This window comes from Bidens hawaiensis, unplaced genomic scaffold, assembly GCF_021521415.1.
Source record: "Bidens hawaiensis isolate Kalapana, Puna unplaced genomic scaffold, B.hawaiensis_p1.1 tig00020653_1, whole genome shotgun sequence".
Lineage (NCBI taxonomy): Eukaryota > Viridiplantae > Streptophyta > Magnoliopsida > Asterales > Asteraceae > Bidens > Bidens hawaiensis.
This window is the reverse complement of record NW_027493166.1, coordinates 300,506-318,480: the sequence shown is the minus strand read 5'-3', so window position 1 is coordinate 318,480 and position 17,975 is coordinate 300,506. Positions and strand designations below refer to the sequence as shown.

Below are 17,975 nucleotides of genomic sequence, written 5' to 3'. Positions count from 1 at the left end.
TTGTAGAAATCACTTTTATAAATTTAAAACACGATCTCGTGCAAAAGCAAATCATCCCATCCCTTTATATTTTACGCCACGCGCGGCACACATCAAGTTTTTGGCGCCGTTGCCGGGGACACGGTACGTTTCTAGGAACGATCCAAGTTTTAATTTAATCATTGTTTATAATTGTACAAATTTTTAACTTCTATTTTATTTTATCTTTATTTTTTTTACTAAATACTAAAATACATAATTTTACGGCTATCCTACTTTTTACCTTTAGTTACCTTACTTTACTTTAGCTTAATTAATTTAGAACATAATTATTATAAAATAGCTTAGCCTAACCTATAGTTCAACTTAGACTAACCTATAATTCAACTTTAGCTAACTTTTACTTTAGTGTTTTATTTTGATTTAATCCCATGTATGTCCTCTACTTGTGAGCCCGAGCTTGTTTCTCCAATTTCTGGACCGGAACGACTCTTTCGTCGACGAACTCGTAAACGGACTACAGAAACCGCCGAAGCAATCAAAGACGAATCAGTAGACGCCACCACATCTGGAGAAAATCAAACCGAAGAAATGATGGCGGCCCAGAACAATGAGCCGAACATGAGCCAGTATGCCAAGCCATCTCTCGAAGGCTATGGCAATGGAGTGGCTCAACCCGAAATTACCGAAAATTTCGAAATCAAATATAGCACCATTCATATAGTGGAAAATTCAGTTCAATTTCATGGTCTCCTCGACGAAGACCCTCTTTCTCACATATCTCGATTTATACGAATCTGCGGAACCTTTAAAATCCAAAATTGTCAGAAGATCATATCAAACTCAAGCTCTTTCCTTTCTCTCTGAGGGGCCAAGCCCTAGAATGGATAGAATCTCTTTCTTCTGGTTCCATCACCACTTGGGACCAGATGGTTGAACAGTTTCTCCTCAAATATTTTTCGCCCGATAAAACTGCCAAATAACGAGCCAGCATTAACGGATTCCGGACCGATGATGATGAATCGTTACACGCAGCATGGGAAAGATACAAAAGTCTTCTAAATCTTAAAACATGGTGGTTCATGCACGATTTCTCCGCCTTTAAATATTGATCCTTTTATATATAACACAAACCGAACTACATCTGGATAATGGGTAAGCGAGCAACAAGCTGCGCCGCTATCCCATTTTGAATCGCAAAGCCTATTCTACTAAATATAAATCCTTGGTTCCTCGGGCTCTGCGAGTCACTGTGGACCACCTTCTGCACCCGCTCCAAGAAGCGAACCGCCTCGGGAGCTAGGGATCCAAAAGTGTCGAAGGCAAATGGAATGAACATGTGCTGATTCTCCAAAAACGATGTCTCATGCTTAGCAACCTTCCTAGACTCCGCTCTCAAAACCGCATGTCCCGGTACGAAGCCACTGTCTCTCAGCCCCACCAACGGGGACACGCCAGTGAGGTCAACACACGCATGCTTACCCCCGGCCTAGCCAAACACAAGAACATCCGCAGGACGCAGGGTAGATCTTCCCTCACGTGGATCAGTCAAAAAGTTAAGAGGTGCCTTTAAATCATAAAAGATTATTATTACGTTTCAAGAATTTAAACCATTTTCTCTTTATTTTGTTATAAATTCTTATCGCAAGTCTTCATTTATAAATGTTATATTTATTTTATTTTTGTTTGTTAATAATTATTGTATATCTCGATTTTATATGGTAAAGTTTTACACCAATTTTCCCATTTTGATTTCACAATGATTTTTATTTCAGATTTCGTTCATTATGATCTCTTTGGTATAAGTTAAAAATATATGTATATATATATCTAGTTCGTTCTATTCATAATGATTTTTAATACGCCATTAAATTTCATTAAAACGATTTACAAACAAAAATCTTATTATTTAAATTTCATCATATCAAGAAGGTTGTATAATAAATTTCACCTCAATTTTTCAAGTAAATTTTCCTTTGTATAAACTTTAAATTGACTTTAAAGTCCTTGTACAAAAAGTTTATAAAAATTTTACTTTTATAACTATTCCGTTTATTTTGGACGATTACTTCAAAATTTTAATTATTTAAACTTCTCACGACATTTTTAATTATACTATATTATATAATACACGTAATAAAATCTTCACTACCCAAATTTATTTTCATAACAACTTTCATCATGCAATATTTGGTTTGTTATAAATTTTCGCAAAAAAAAAAAAAAATAAATAAATAAAAAATACATCATACGATTTTACGCGTTTTAAAATTCTTATTATAGTTTTGCCATGATTTTTCAAGAAAGTCACAAACTTATAGTTTGTAATCTTCTTGAAACTCTCATGCAAAACTTCATGGAAATTTACTTTAAAGATCAAAATCGTTTACTCGTGATTTCTCGATTTACAATGCCGGTCATTCTAACATACCGTGATATTTTCGTTACACGATGTTAAATAATGAACTTGGTAAAAAAAATTTTCATTACGCAACTTTGTTTTCCCAAAAACGACATTCATCATTTAATATTGAAACCTCACAACAAATTTTGACATTCAATTTACGTATTTTAAATTTCCTCATAAGCAAATTTTATTTTTTTTGTAATCTTAAAAAAAAATTTGTATGATTCACACGCTCGTATCTCAAAAATTCTATTTATACAATATATAATCATATATATATTAACTTGTAATTTTTATTATCAAAATTTTCATGGATGTTTCAAACATTATTTATAAAATATGATATTTTTAAGTTAATACCTATTATTAGTTTAAAAAAAAATCTCCCTGAACGCAACCACAAGTTCCCAAACACCCGTATTCCCTCTCAAACTACCATCTCAAATCAAATCATCCTTCCACTACAAAAGCTTTCCACGTACTCAAGTCTTTCCCGAATATGAACGAAATCCTAAACATCCAAAAGTATACCCTCACCAACTCAAACCCCATGCAAAATCAAAGATGTACAACATTAACCCAACAAAAAGCCTTAAGTACCGACACTCACACGCCATGAAAACCAATCAAACTCACTATCCTAATACTTCAAAGACACCGACAAACACACTCATAAATGCCTTGAACATATACAAACCAAAGCTTACCCAACTATGACTTAAAATCCTTCGACCCATACTATGTCGAGTCACAAACCATATCGCCACACCGTTTCCATCCAACCATAGAGTTTGATATCAAAATAGCAACCCAAACACTCCTTACAAAATACAAGTATAAACCAAATTTTAACCCAAACTAGCCAAGATTAAAATTACCCAACCCATCAACTTAACCCGAGCTCAAATAAGCCCAACCACTACTCACACAAGCATCCAAGCCTAAACCACTCAAACGACCTAAACTCAACAAACCTCATAAATCCAACTCAAGAAAACCCAACTAAGCAAGCCAACCGAAACATACTCACTCTTCACCAAATTTCCAAATCATTCACCATCCGAAGCCTAAAACCTCTCCATACACACGCAAGCTTCGCTTTACCCTTAATTTTTTTTATTATATATATATGTATACCTACATACAACTAGTGTATTTATAACAACCTCATGTGTTCAAATAATCATTTTTTTTAAATTATAAACTCTAAATATATATATATATATATATGGTATTGTCATGACAACAAAATTTGATTATGAGAATTTGCTTTCAAAGATTATTAAACGATTATATGGGTGATTTCAAGAATCACAAATATTGTCACCCAAGAGGATAAACTTCTTAATAACTTTATAAATATGAGGTTTCCTTTTGAATGTTGAATGCGAGAATTATTTAGTAATAAATTACAACTTTCACCATATTGCATAAACTCAATGACCATGGCCTTACAAACTTTCTGGGACGCGTTTATAAATATCTATTATTGTTACACAAATTTTTGCTCAATAACGAATTATGCAAACTATTACTTCTTATTATCGCAAAGCATCATCACTTTATAAAATTTATTTTCATCACATTAACCTTATGTATACGAACTCCTTAAACAATTTGGGTTACAAGATTTACAATCAATAATGATTTAAATATTTTCCCTAGCAATGCGTTACCGCGATGCTTCGTTATTATGTACATTTCTTAGAAACAACAAAACGGCTCTACTTAAGACCTCATTTTCAGTTTTAGTCTATTATACGCTACGCGATTTATACATTTCGACATTAAATTCGAGTCTCACAATTATTGCGATTTTATTTTCATTTGATGAGATGTTTCGATGACAATATTATGCACGTGAGATTTCATTTTTGTGTTTTGATTTTTGTGACCGAATGCAAACTATTCAATAACAATTTGTGTAATACTTTCAAAACCTTAACTTCACCAAAATCTCGTTTATCTTTTGAACGATATTATCATGACTATGTTATTTATATTTGAGCATTTATGTAAACACGATTCTATACGTTATCCTATATCATTTTAATCAAATCTATTAACGGCCTATATGTGGCTGTCTACAAGTTTTGGCGCTATTAGAAACTGTTATTATAATGACGATTATATAAATGGTTTTACAATAGTGGCCGTATTCACGTTTTATTACATTTCATCGATGGTTTTGATTGTTAACTAGATGCTATTTTATTTATATTGATACATGTATGCATCATCCCAAAGAAACTCACCTCATTCTCATGTTATCAAATTTCATGTATATTTATATTGATACATGTATATTACGTAACTAAAGATTAAATAAAATTATACATATGTGTATAATACAACGTTTTTTTTGTTTTTTTAATGAAACCGGACAGAAATATAAGAATTTTGGTTTTTTTACTTTTTTAAAATTTTTGTTATTTTTTGTTTTATGATTTTTTTAAATATTTTTGTTAAATGTGTTTTTAGTGGTTCAAAATGGTTCTCAAAGTTCTCAATTTGCAAAGGGTTCTCTTAGGATCATTACCCTATATATATATATATATATATATATATATATATATATATATATATATATTAAGGGGTTGTTCAGTCCGAAGTTAAGTGTGTTTAGTTTATTAAAAGACACATATTAATAGTTTATAAAGTCTTTAAATGAGTAAGTAATTGATCAGTGTCGTCTCTGAGGATGCGGGGCACCTCAAGGGCCCCGTGCAAGGAAAAAATATTGGCCCCTATGTATTGAAATTACTTTTGAAGAGAAACCAAAAAAATGCTCGGATTAGTATATTGGAAAAAAAAGACTAATACCTTTTGTTTTTTGAATTACACGAAATTTGAATTTTATAACTTTAGTTATGGGCTTTTGTTTTAAAAAACTATATATTAGATATACAAATAAGATAAAAGATCTTAAAACAAACAAAGAAATTGACCCAAACAATAAAAAGAAAATAAAAATATGCAATACAAGTTCTGGAAAAATTGGAGAAATAAGTGCAGTTAACGGGTATTGGACCTGAGTCCAACATCAATAATGCAAACAATGGAGCATACCATGTGAGCTACAAGACACCTTTAGTTAGATTTTGTTTCCATCTAATATATCTATTGCATATCCTGAATTCTTTAATTTTGAGCCCCAAAATTTTTTGGGCCTTGTGCGGTTGCACGGGCTGCATGGCCCTTAGGCCGGCCTTGTAATTGATCACACATTTTAATGATTTAATACAAGATTATCAAACATCTTGTAAGTAGAAAGCCAATTTAGTCTAAAATAACCATATGTTATATAATATTGAAATACTCTCATGGTGTCATCAATAGATTATATAATTTATATGGTTATGGTTCCACATGTTACTAGTGAATCTTTATTATTGTGACATGACTTGTGCATGACGTCTCCATGTTAGCATATATTCCAGTTTCTTCTTCTAGACACAAACTGAGTTTTCTTTTCTTTCTGCATCTTGATTTGTTATGTTTATCCAATGCATGCATCTCATGGGGGGGTTCTTTTATATTGGTCATATCATAATATTATTGAAAAAATGGGTGCCTCACTTCAGGAAAATGCCAAACTTAGGTATGCAATTATGCAAAGTTGCAAACATCTAATTTACAATCTGATGAACCCCAGCCCAAGCCCAATTGGTTGAGTTATCACAAAGTTATTAATAGAGGTACATAAAAAACCCGAACTCGGAACCGGACCCGAAATAAAAACCCGAAACCGCTTTTTTAATACCCGGGTTTTTAATACCCGACCCTACCCGCAGGGTACGGATAGGGTATGCATTTCGGTACTAAAACCCGAACCCGAACCGGACCCGATATGTACCCGTTAATACCCGAACTGGTTCCATACCCGAAACCGGTTTTTTCCAATACCCGAAACCGGGTATTTCAAATACCCAATGTATACCCAAAAAATACCTTAAAAATACCCGAAAAAGATCCCTAAAAAGTGCAACATTTTAAAAAATCCAATCTATACCTGATAAATACCCGGAAAAAAGCCCGAAAAAACCCACAAATAGGTTTTTTCAATACCCGAAAATAGGCTATTCAAATACCCGATTTTATAATACCCGGTTCTATACCTGACCCGAACCCGATGCATAGGGTATGGTTTTATAGAGACAATACCCGGACCCGAACCCTACCCGGTTATTACCAATACCCGATTTTTCAATACCCGATCATACCCGAACCCGATTCCATACCCGAACAAAGTATTAGTATATGAGTGATCTTAAAGAACTAACAAATGTATCAGTATAACTCGACATTTGATTATTTGATTTCATATACAACTGTATTTTGAATACACTTTTAGGATTTTTTGAATGTGTATATGTGTGGGTTCTTAAATAATAGTTGGTCATAAAATAATAACATAAACGCACTTTTCTCGAACAATTTACAAAGTTGCTAAACTTTCGATTCGTTTACAACTATGGTCAATTGATAGTGTTATCGGCCGACAATACCATGTGCATCACCTTGCAAAAGACATGATGGTAGCACTTCCCGTCATCAGATTGGACACATTTAGGGTAATATGCATGAACATGACTAAAATTTCAATCTATAATTACTGAAAGCGAACATTCATTAACTCTTACTTTAATACTAGTCTCTTTAACTTTTGACCCATTATATATGATTTTTTACTTATAGCAACAATACAAGAGTTTGACCACGAGATTTAACCCTTATGCCTAGTCTAACGATGTTTGGTATCAAGAGTCATATTAAGTACTTCAAACAACCTCTTGCTACATCGACCACATTTATGGGTAAATTTCAAAAACAACAATCAAGTTTTCAACCTATAAATACCATAAGCAAACCTTCATTTACCTTAGACTCACTATTCTTGCCTTTTACTCTTGTTTAAACTCATTACTCATTTTTCTACTTATAGGAACAAAGACTATAGTGTGATCATGTGATCCATCCGTTATGTCTATGTTTCGTTTCGCACACAAGAAATTTCAATTTGAGCCCTTCACCATCCCTTTGGTCGCTACATCAAACACATTTATGGGTAAACTGTATTCAACATATAGTTACTTAAAAGTAAACATTCATTTGCTCTTGCGTTTAGTTTAGTCTCTTTTACTATCTATCATACGGTTACTTTCTGCTTATAGCAACAATACTAGACTTTAATCACAAGATTTACCCCTTAAGCCTAGGCTAACTATGTTTGGTTTCACATACAAATTATAAATTAAGCACTTTAAAAAGCCTCTTGATCGCTACACTGAACACATTTATGAGTAAGCTGCATTAACAACGCTAAAACTTTGAACCTTTAAATATTGAAACAAAACATTTATATACTCATTCAATACTAGTCTCTTTACTCAAACCACGCCGTTACTTGTTTTTCTACTTCTGTGAACAAGACATAGTTTTGATTTGAGATCTTACCCTCATGTCTAGACTTAAATGTTCGTTTACACACAAGTAGTGTCAAATTAAGCTCTTCGCAATGCTTCTTGGTCGCTACACTGAACAAATTTATAAGTAAACTACATGAACGACACACATATATTCAACCCGTAAACACTAGCAAACATTCATTTACTATTACAATCAATACTAACATTTTTTACTCTTGATCTAATACATACTTATTTTCTACTTATAGTAACAACACCAAAGTTAGATCATGAGATCTAAGCCTTATACCTAGGCTAACTATGTTTGGTTTCACACACGAAAAATTTCAATATAAACACCTCACCAAGTCTCCTGGTGCAACGTAATAACAAAATCATAGTTTTCATAACCAGTTCAACTGAGTTTTTAAACCATCTTCATCTGAACCTGCTACTTAAATTAACGAACTAGAACCAGATGGTCTGAAAAGATTTCAAGATTTTCTTTCCTCATTTGCTAATTCTGTTAATAGCTCAACCCCATTTTTCATAAATCCACACTAAAAGATAAAAATAATTTCATATTTAACTTTCAATCAATTATGTGTATAATATTATTATTTTTAAATTATTTATTACCTTATTTGATTTTTCTTTAAACAGTAAAGTAAAGGCTCGAACACGCGAAATCACCCATGAAAATAGATCACTTTCCCACTCGAATAACGTTCTGATGTCCTAATCCACTGTAGAAGAATCGCACAATTGAAAAAAGAAAAAAAAACCTCACACGTAGCAAAATACACAACATTCTGTAAGAAAAGTCATAAGGCTACCGAGGGACCAATTAGTCATTATACGTTATTTGGTTTATAAAACTGATTATAACTAATCTCTTACTTAACTTCCACTTCACCTCTCTTATTTAAGAGTGTAACAAAGAAACCCAAAAGTTAAAGATATCAATCACTCAGGTGGAATATAAAAACGAAGAAGAAATGAAATGCAGCAGAAGCAGAAGCAGAAGCAGAAGCAGAAGCAGAAGCAGAAATCATATGATCATGAAAACCCAGAAGCAGCAGTATTCCATGAATACCCACAAAAGACGAGTCTTTTATGAGAGAGAAACGAAACATAAACATCAACAAGAACTACAACTACAACTACAAGGGGACAGTAGTCGTCCTGATGTCTCCACGTGTCACCTTCCAATTCGCCACCATTTCTCTTTCTACGGAGCCATTCTCGCTTCACAACACACACAAACCCATATGTCACTGTGTGTGCTTCATTTCATTTCATTTCATTTCTTATTATTATTTATCTATCCATCTTACGTGTCACCTACTCTTTCTCTCTCTCTTCCTATTTATTCCATTTGCCCTCTTTCTGCCGCATCCTTCATATTCATACCCTAGAACACAGCCAACGCTCAACACCCATCAACTCCTGCTGCTTCAATCGTCTTGATCTGCTCTGGTCAGTTCTAATTTATGTTTTCTGTGCTTAATTGATCCAATTTGGGCTGAATCTTGATGGGTTTTTGTTTAGGTCAAATGGGTTTTGTTGGATTTGGGGGTTTTCAAGAAATCTTGTTCATTTTATGTAATTACTGATTCTGCACATGTTTTGAAGTTGTGGGTTATTTGTTTTGATGCTGATATAGATTAGAATGTGGTTTTGATTTCAATTATTTGATATTTTGTGAAAAAGATATTTGTCCATATTTAGCTGACATTGTTTATGATAGTTTTTGAATTTTGATATTAGTTACATTACCAAAACTACATTTTCCTTATTTCACTTCAGTTTTGTTAATACTTATATGTAGGTTTTGTTAAATATTGATCAGTTTAATAATGTGATTCTTTCCTTATATTCATTTCTGCTAGATTTTGGTTTAAACTAGTTCATTTTTAATATAATTTGTTATTATTATTTTTATTAATGCTGTTGTTGTTTGGTACAGAGGATTGAAGTTTGAAGTTTAACGGTTGAGCGCATGAAGTAATGCAATGATTGTTTGAGTTATTGTTAAACGAAACGTTTAGATTCCGATATGAATAACAACGAATCGTCAGCTAGTGACGTCATAAACGGAAACTGGACGTTGAAACGTAAGCGAAAAAAGATCGGTGCATTAAAATCCAATGGAAACAAAACCAACCTGACACCGTTGGGTTCTTCTGACCGTTTGCCTTCCAAAAACAAACGAGATGACGTGAGTTTTTGCTTTTGTGGAATCAGTTAAATCAGTTAACCTGTTACCGGGCCGTGTTTTAATTTATTTATTTGTTTAAAATTTTTTGCAGCCGTGTCATGAGTGTGACGTATGTAATCTTGGTGGTGACTTAATCCATTGTGACGTATGTCCAAAAACGTATCATATTGCATGCCTCGACCCGCCACTTAAGGTCCGTTTATTCATATACGCTAGTGCATTTATGACGTTTAATAAGTTTTCTTACTTTTTTTTAATGTTTTCAGCAACGTCTGAGTGACAAGTGGCAATGTCCAAATTGTTGTTTCGAAAGTAAAACGGTTGACACAATAGACAAATTGGAATCGACTTCAAAACGAGCTAGGGCGAGGGTTCCAACTGAGAAGGTAAGAAGTAACAATGAATCTGAAAAAACCGATAAGGTGTCTAGAGTTATGAAAAACACCAAAAAGTCAACCAGGAAAACAAAACCGTTGACTGTGGGCATGAAAGCGGATGGATCTCCAGAAAGAAGCTCATCATCACAGACGGATTTAGAAGAAACAGAAATTACAAGAAAGAAAAAGAAGCGGGATAGAAATCAATCTAAAGAGGATTCTGCAACTGAAAAATCTGAGAAAAAAGGGAAAAAGATTAAATCTTCAGATGATGTTCAGAAAAAGAACCGAAGACGGGATAATGTTAGTTTGGAAGTTAGTGAAACAAGTAAATCTCAACAGAAACGGAAGTCGGTTAAGCATGCAAAGACTAAATCTTTGTCAAAAGATAAGGTACAAATATTTAAAGAAGTACGTTAATTTGTGTTTAATCGAAATTAAAATCGTTGAAAACTAATTATTACTAAATTTTTGCTACTAAACAGATGAAAGCTGGAGCAAATTCATCCGAATCACAAGAAGACGACAAAAAAGTTGACTTGGTCAAACGTTCAGACAAAATTCAACAGGTAGTATATAATTTTATATACTACGCATATGAATACAAAATACTCGTATAAAAATGCATGTTTATGATTTTATATTTGTATTTTATAGGTTGATCGGGTTTTGGGTTGTCGAATACAAGTAACTGAAAAACAATCTGCAGAATCTGTAACGGAAACTGACAAAATGCCTTCTCAGGATTCAATTTGCAATATTCAAGATGTGGTTAATGACGGGTCAACGGGCCAACCCGTGAGTGATTCTAATGACAGGTCAACAGATCAACCTGCGAGTGATCCTAATAATGGGTCAACAGATGAGAGAGATAAAGACGGGGTAGAACTGAAATCAGATGACTTGACAAAAACAACTGTAGAAATTGTGAATGGAGACAATACGGATGCTAAATCTTTATCGAATAATGAGAAGAAAACGGTATCGTATGAGTTTTTGGTTAAATGGGCCGGGAAATCTAACTTACATAATACTTGGGTATCGGAATCTGAGTTGAAGATTATTGCTAAACGGAAACTCGACAACTACAAGTATAAATACGGAACAACGGTGATAAATATTTGTGAAGAACGGTGGAAGGTACCACAGAGGATAATTGCTCAGCGGTCAACCGGCGGGTCAACTGAAGTCTTTGTAAAATGGACGGGTCTACCGTATAACGAATGCACATGGGAAAAGATAAACGAACCCGTGATCAAAAAGTCTTCTCATCTCATTGATTTTTTCAACCGGTTCGAAACCGAAGCAGTTAAAAAAGACGATTTTAAAAACGAGGTTTCGCGAGGAAAAGGTGATATCATCACTCTTACCGAACAGCCAAAAGAGTTAGGGGGCTCGTTATTCCCACATCAACTTGAAGCGTTAAACTGGCTACGGAAATGCTGGTACAGGGGTAAAAATGTAATTCTCGCAGACGAGATGGGGCTTGGGAAAACGATTTCTGCTTCCGCGTTTCTATCGTCGTTATACTCTGAGTTTAATGCTCGCTTACCTAGTTTAGTTTTGGTCCCGCTTTCAACCATGCCTAATTGGATGTCGGAGTTTTCCGTGTGGGCCCCACATTTAAACGTTGTCGAGTATCACGGGTGTGCAAGCGCACGCGTGTTAATGCGTCAATTCGAGTGGCACGCGAACGATACACAGAATAATACAAAGAATAAGAAAAGTAGTAGTTATAAGTTTAATGTTCTTTTAACTACATATGAAATGGTTCTTGCTGACTCATCACATTTATGTGGGATCCCGTGGGAAGTACTCGTGGTAGATGAAGGCCACAGGTTAAAGAATTCAAGTAGTAAGCTTTTTAGTTTACTAAACACATTTTCGTTTCAACATCGGGTGTTATTGACGGGAACGCCCTTGCAAAATAACATAGGCGAAATGTATAATTTGTTAAATTTCTTGCAACCCGCTTCGTTTCCGTCCTTGTCGGCATTTGAGGACCGGTTTAATGATCTTTCGACTGCTGAAAAGGTTGACGAGTTGAAGAAACTTGTGGCCCCACATATGCTTCGTAGGCTTAAGAAAGATGCCATGCAGAATATTCCCCCGAAAACCGAACGGATCGTTCCTGTTGAGTTGTCATCTATTCAAGCGGAATATTATCGAGCGATGTTGACTAAAAATTACCAGGTTTTGAGGAATATCGGGAAAGGTATACCGCAACAATCGATGTTAAACATTGTTATGCAATTGAGAAAGGTTTGTAATCATCCGTATTTGATCCCGGGGACCGAACCGGAAGCCGGGTCGGTTGAATTTCTTCATGAAATGCGCATTAAAGCATCTGCTAAGTTGGCTTTGTTGCATTCGATGCTTAAAATATTGAAAAAGGAAGGCCACCGGGTTTTGATTTTTTCACAAATGACTAAACTTTTAGATATTCTTGAGGATTATTTGAACATTGAGTTTGGTCCAAAAACGTTTGAGCGGGTCGATGGGTCGGTTTCCATTGCTGATCGACAAATGGCGATCCAACGCTTTAATAATGACAAAAGCCGGTTTGTGTTTTTGTTATCTACAAGAGCGTGTGGGCTCGGGATCAATTTAGCAAGTGCTGATACAGTTATAATATATGATTCTGATTTTAACCCGCATGCTGACATTCAAGCAATGAACCGTGCACATCGAATCGGTCAGTCAAATAGGCTGCTTGTGTACCGGCTTGTGGTTAGGGCTAGTGTTGAAGAACGGATTTTACAGCTGGCCAAGAAAAAGTTGATGCTTGATCAGCTTTTTGTGAACAAATCGGGGTCTCAAAAGGAAGTTGAGGATATTTTAAGATGGGGAACTGAAGAATTGTTTAATGATTCGTCTTCACAATCGGGGAAAGACGGTGAAAACGATGGAAATAAAGTGGGCGAAAGTGTAACTACTGAACATAAGAATAAAAGGCGGACCGGAGGGTTAGGTGATGTCTACCAAGATAGGTTGACGGATGGGAATTCGACGATTGTGTGGGACGAATCGGCTATTTTGAAGTTGCTTGACCGGTCAAACCTTGAAAATGTTTCGTCTGATAATGGTGAAGGTGATTTGGAAAATGATATGCTTGGATCTGTTAAGGTATGTTAGTTATGCGACTTTGCTTTTAAGGTTTATGTGGATTTGTGATACGATTTTGTTGGTAATTGTTTTTCGTTGTTTGGTTTACTTAGTCTTTGGATTGGAATGATGAGTCAACTGATGAACAAGGAGGAAGTGAAGCGCTTGTGGATGTTACTGACGATGATAATAATAATTCAGAAAAGAAAGATGATAATAATAATTCAGGAACTGTTGCTGAAGAAAACGAATGGGACCGCCTTCTTAGAGTCAGGTTTGTTTATTTATGTATAAGTTTAAGTGCCAAATTCATCCTTAAGGTTTGATACTTTGATCATTTTTGCGACTTTAGTCCAAATAGTTTATTTTGTGCAACTGGGCCATTGAGATTTCCCATTTCTTGTCATTTACGTCCAACTAACCTCGTTAGTTTTTTAACGTTGAATGAGGGGTAAAACGGTCTTTTTTATATATTTATTTAAAAAAGGAAATTAAAACAATATATTATTATTATTATTATTATTATTATTAACCAACAACAACAACCATACCCATAGCAAAGCTACTAGTAGGGTCTGAGGAGGGTGGGATGTAGGAAAACCTTACCTCTATCCTTGAGGATAGAGAGGCTGCTTTCAGAGAGACCCCCGGCTCAACGCTAAACAATGCAAAAACTATATATATATATATATATATATATATATATATATATATATATATGAAGCTGCCAATAATCGAAGAAAAATAGAAAGGATAAAGTAAAACATTTGTAACATATATACATGAAACGAGATGAGCAATAACGCATGTAGTAATCTACGCTATAGTAAGATCTAGGCCCCTAGACAAAGCTAAGACCACTAAATACCCTCCTAAAAGTCCTTAACCTTAATTCTACGAATCTACGTCTCCACGAACTCCTATCCTGGACCATGTCCTTAGAGAGGTTTAATTCTATCAAATCATTTATTATTATTATTATTATTATTATTATTATTATTATTATTATTATTACTATAAAAATATAATATAAAAATCTGAGAAGATTGAGGCCATCACCCCAATCCTTCCAGCACTTTTTGCAGCCAATCACCACCGCGTCCACTCGATTTTCCGGCGATCATCACCATCACCCACAGTCAAGGTTCGATATGTAGCAAAATTATATCCTCTCCTTCCACTCACAAATGGGTGTCACCCACCACTTTGAATATGCTCATGGATTGAGTTGCTCTCGGCTAACAGATCTGAGTGGCTACGCCGGAGAAACACGCAAAAGACATGTTGCCGGAAAATGCCCAGATCTGAGCTGCTTCAATGGTAGCCCCGATAAGAAGAAACCCCAAATTAGAATATGCAATTCAGGAATTTTTTATTAACACGAAACTAGCCCCGGTCATAATAGGTAAAGATTTTCCAAAATCAAACCATACACTTGCAATTTGGTGGCAATTGCGAGGGAGGCGTTCACCGGCGGCGAAATCTGAGTGCCGGAGGAAGTGGCGGCGCTTGGTATTGTTGCTCAAATCTGGCGATGGTGGTTGCTAAAGCGAGTTTCGGGGGTGGCCATGGTCGGCTTTGGTTCGTGGTTGCAGGTGTTTTTTTTTTTTTTTTTGAAACGGAAAGGAGTGCAGATGTTAGGGTAGAAGGAAGAGAAAAGGCAAAGATGGATCTATCCCCTGACTTAACAGTACAATTTAATGGAGTTAGCGATTTGGACATAAATGGCAAGAAATGGGAAACCTCAATGGTCCAGTTGCACAAAAAAAACTATTTGGACTAAAGTCGCAAAAATGACTCAACCTCAGGGACGATTTTGACACTTTACTCTTTATATATTTATGTATTTAAAATTTCATTAATAAATTGTGATTTATTACCTTTTTTGTATATAATTGATTATGGATTTGTAGATGGGAGAAATACCAGAGTGAGGAAGAAGCAGCTCTCGGTCGAGGAAAAAGGCAAAGAAAAGCCATTTCATACCGGGAAGCGTATGCTCCACGTCCTATTGAGACACTCGAGGTATTTATTAAATGATAACAAAAAGTCGACTTAAATATATTGGGAAAAGGAAATGAGAAATGAAATTATGACAATGCAGAATGGTGGTGATGTAGAGCCTGAACCCGAGCCTATACGAGAATATACGCCAGCTGGACGTGCTCTGAAAACCAAGTAGTGAGTTTCATGTATTTGATATAGAGTATAAAACCGTTTTGTTTTATTCTTAATAGAAAATGGAATTTAATCAATTACACAATGAAATACGTTGTTTTGATAGTTCTAAGCTTCGGGCCCGACAAAAACTAAGGCTGGCTCAGATTAAAGCTATGAAAGAATCGGGTCTAACATGGAGATCAGATCAACCGACTAACAAAAAACCTTCGAAAGAAGACAACCCAACAAGCAAGGTATAACCGATTTATCACTCAAATATTATTATTATTATTATTATATATTATTATTATTATAAATAATAAACACACTGTTTGACTAACCGAATTTCCATTTTCAGGTGCAAAGTAGAAACTTGCCTCCGGTTCTTGGGCTATGTGCTCCAAATGCTAAGTTTATGGAATCATCTCGGACCGCTTCTAAATCCAACAAGAAAAACAAGCACGGGATGGGTCTTGAATTCCCTTTTAATCTAGCCCCTTTCTCCGGGCCCGGGCCTGGGCCTGATGTAGATGCTAAACCACAAGGAACAACCGACATCAAAATGAGTCTACCTTCGTTTAATCCGGTATGTTAACCTCAAGAAAACGCATGATATTTTTATGACATCAAAATGAGTCTAATCTTTTATTTGCAGCATATTGCTTCGGAGAGTTCTGGTCATGAAAAGATGGTGTTGCCCAAATTACCCTTTGACGAGTCGTTTTTGTCAAAGCTACCATTCCCGTTAAATAACTTTGGTCAACACCAAGTTGACTATTTCCCGAGTCTATCTTTAGGGCGACCAATCGGAGGTGAATCATCAAGTGCGCCTCTTCAAGATTTTTTAAAAGTCCCATTCTTACCAAATTTTAGGTTCCCGCAACAAGAAACAGAAGCATCGGGTCAAATCCCGCCCTCATCTTCGTCTTTACCCGAAAACCACCGGAAGGTCCTTGAAAGCATAATGATGAGAACCGGAACTGGGTCCGGTCCGGGATTGGGTAATGTGGTAAATAAAAGGAAGCTTGTTCAAGACATTTGGTCAGAAGAGGAACTTGACTTTTTGTGGATCGGTGTTCGGAGACACGGTCGGGGTAGTTGGGAGACCATGTTGCGGGACCCGCGTCTTAAGTTCTCGAGGTTCAAAACTTGGGAAGATTTGGCTGCAAGATGGGAAGAGGAACAGGTTAAGGTATTGGATATCCGAACCCAAAATCAAAAGCAATCCAACGGTTCAAAATCATCACTCAAATCCCCGGGTTTTCCAAACATTTCTGATGGAATGATGAAACGGGCACTACATAGAAGTCGGCTTGCTGCGGGTCCCCCAAGTTTCCCGCCACATTTTATGGATATGAAATTGGCTCTTGATGGTCCAGATCAGCATGACGGTTTCTCGCCATTTCTGATGAGGATGCCTGAACGGGGTCATGTTGGTGAATCATCAACCGAACCGGTTATTTCAAACCCGTTTGGACCCGCGAATTTAGCATCTCTTAATTTGAATTTACCAAATTTTGCTGATAGCGGGTCTCGATCAAGGAATGAGGTCGGTGGGAGTAGTTCGTCGGATAACAATAATACTAAACTGCCTCATTGGCTTCGGGAAGCAGTAAATGTGCCAGCTCAGCAACCACAACCTCAACCTCAACCACAACATCCTCAACTGCCACCAACTGTTTCTGCAATTGCAGAGTCCGTTCGGTTGCTATATGGGGGCGAAAAGCGAACCATTCCTCCGTTTATCACTCCCGGTTTGCTCCCGTTGCCACCTGAAGATCCCCGACAGAACCTGAAAAAGAAGAAAAAAAGTGGCAGCAGTAGCGGCTCACATGGTGGGACCCACCACCAACCGCCACTAGATGACAAAGAAGGTACTTCTACTTCCGGTAGTAAGGCGGCACCACCACCAGCGCATATGCCTTCTGGGACTGAACAAGACCTTAATGCACCACCATCATCACCACCGGTCAACCAAGATATGGACCCGAAGCAAGAGAGTGCGAGTGAGGAGTCGGGGTCGGGAAAGAGTCAGTTGGATCCATCAGTTCAGGATGTTTCATCAGAAGAGAAGGAGTTAGATCATCGTGAATTTTGAGGAGCGGCGGGGGCTCTAGTTTTGTAGGCATATATTGCAGTTTATGAAGCAGCTTGAATATAGGATTTTGTGTTTTAAAGTTGTGTTAAGAAAAAAATGTTGAAATATATGATATGATGATATGAATATATGATGTTGAACTATAATGGGCATTGGTAATTCAAGAGCTGACTGTTGTTTACTTCATTATAAACATATTATGAATATATGCTTACTTTAT

The 17,975-nt window shown here is 35.9% G+C and overlaps 1 protein-coding gene across 2 annotated transcripts; it reads left to right on the top strand.

Annotated features, from left to right (window-relative positions):
• Window positions 1-9,130: 9,130 nt before the first annotated feature.
• On the top strand, window positions 9,131-17,918 carry LOC143561309 (protein CHROMATIN REMODELING 4-like). 2 transcript variants are annotated; one of them, XM_077049428.1, is made up of 12 exons: window positions 9,131-9,273; window positions 9,764-10,015; window positions 10,107-10,208; window positions 10,282-10,785; window positions 10,878-10,961; window positions 11,050-13,518; window positions 13,611-13,771; window positions 15,411-15,522; window positions 15,602-15,678; window positions 15,782-15,911; window positions 16,016-16,243; window positions 16,313-17,918. In XM_077049428.1, exons 2-12 carry the CDS (start codon window positions 9,854-9,856, stop codon window positions 17,753-17,755), a joined length of 5,472 nt encoding a protein of 1,823 aa, XP_076905543.1. In that variant the 5' UTR covers window positions 9,131-9,273; window positions 9,764-9,853; the 3' UTR covers window positions 17,756-17,918. The 2 variants fall into 2 exon arrangements, with proteins under 2 accessions (XP_076905543.1, XP_076905542.1); XM_077049427.1 differs by having other exon boundaries at window positions 9,131-9,277; window positions 9,766-10,015.
• Window positions 17,919-17,975: the final 57 nt, after the last annotated feature.

Coding starts and splice junctions, on each gene's coding strand:
- LOC143561309 (XM_077049428.1), top strand. CDS start 9,854: ATGAATAACAACGAATCGTCAGCTAGTGACGTCATAAACGGAAACTGG. Junction 15,523..15,601: donor GTCCTATTGAGACACTCGAG/GTATTTATTAAA, acceptor ATGACAATGCAG/AATGGTGGTGATGTAGAGCC. Junction 15,912..16,015: donor AAGACAACCCAACAAGCAAG/GTATAACCGATT, acceptor TTCCATTTTCAG/GTGCAAAGTAGAAACTTGCC.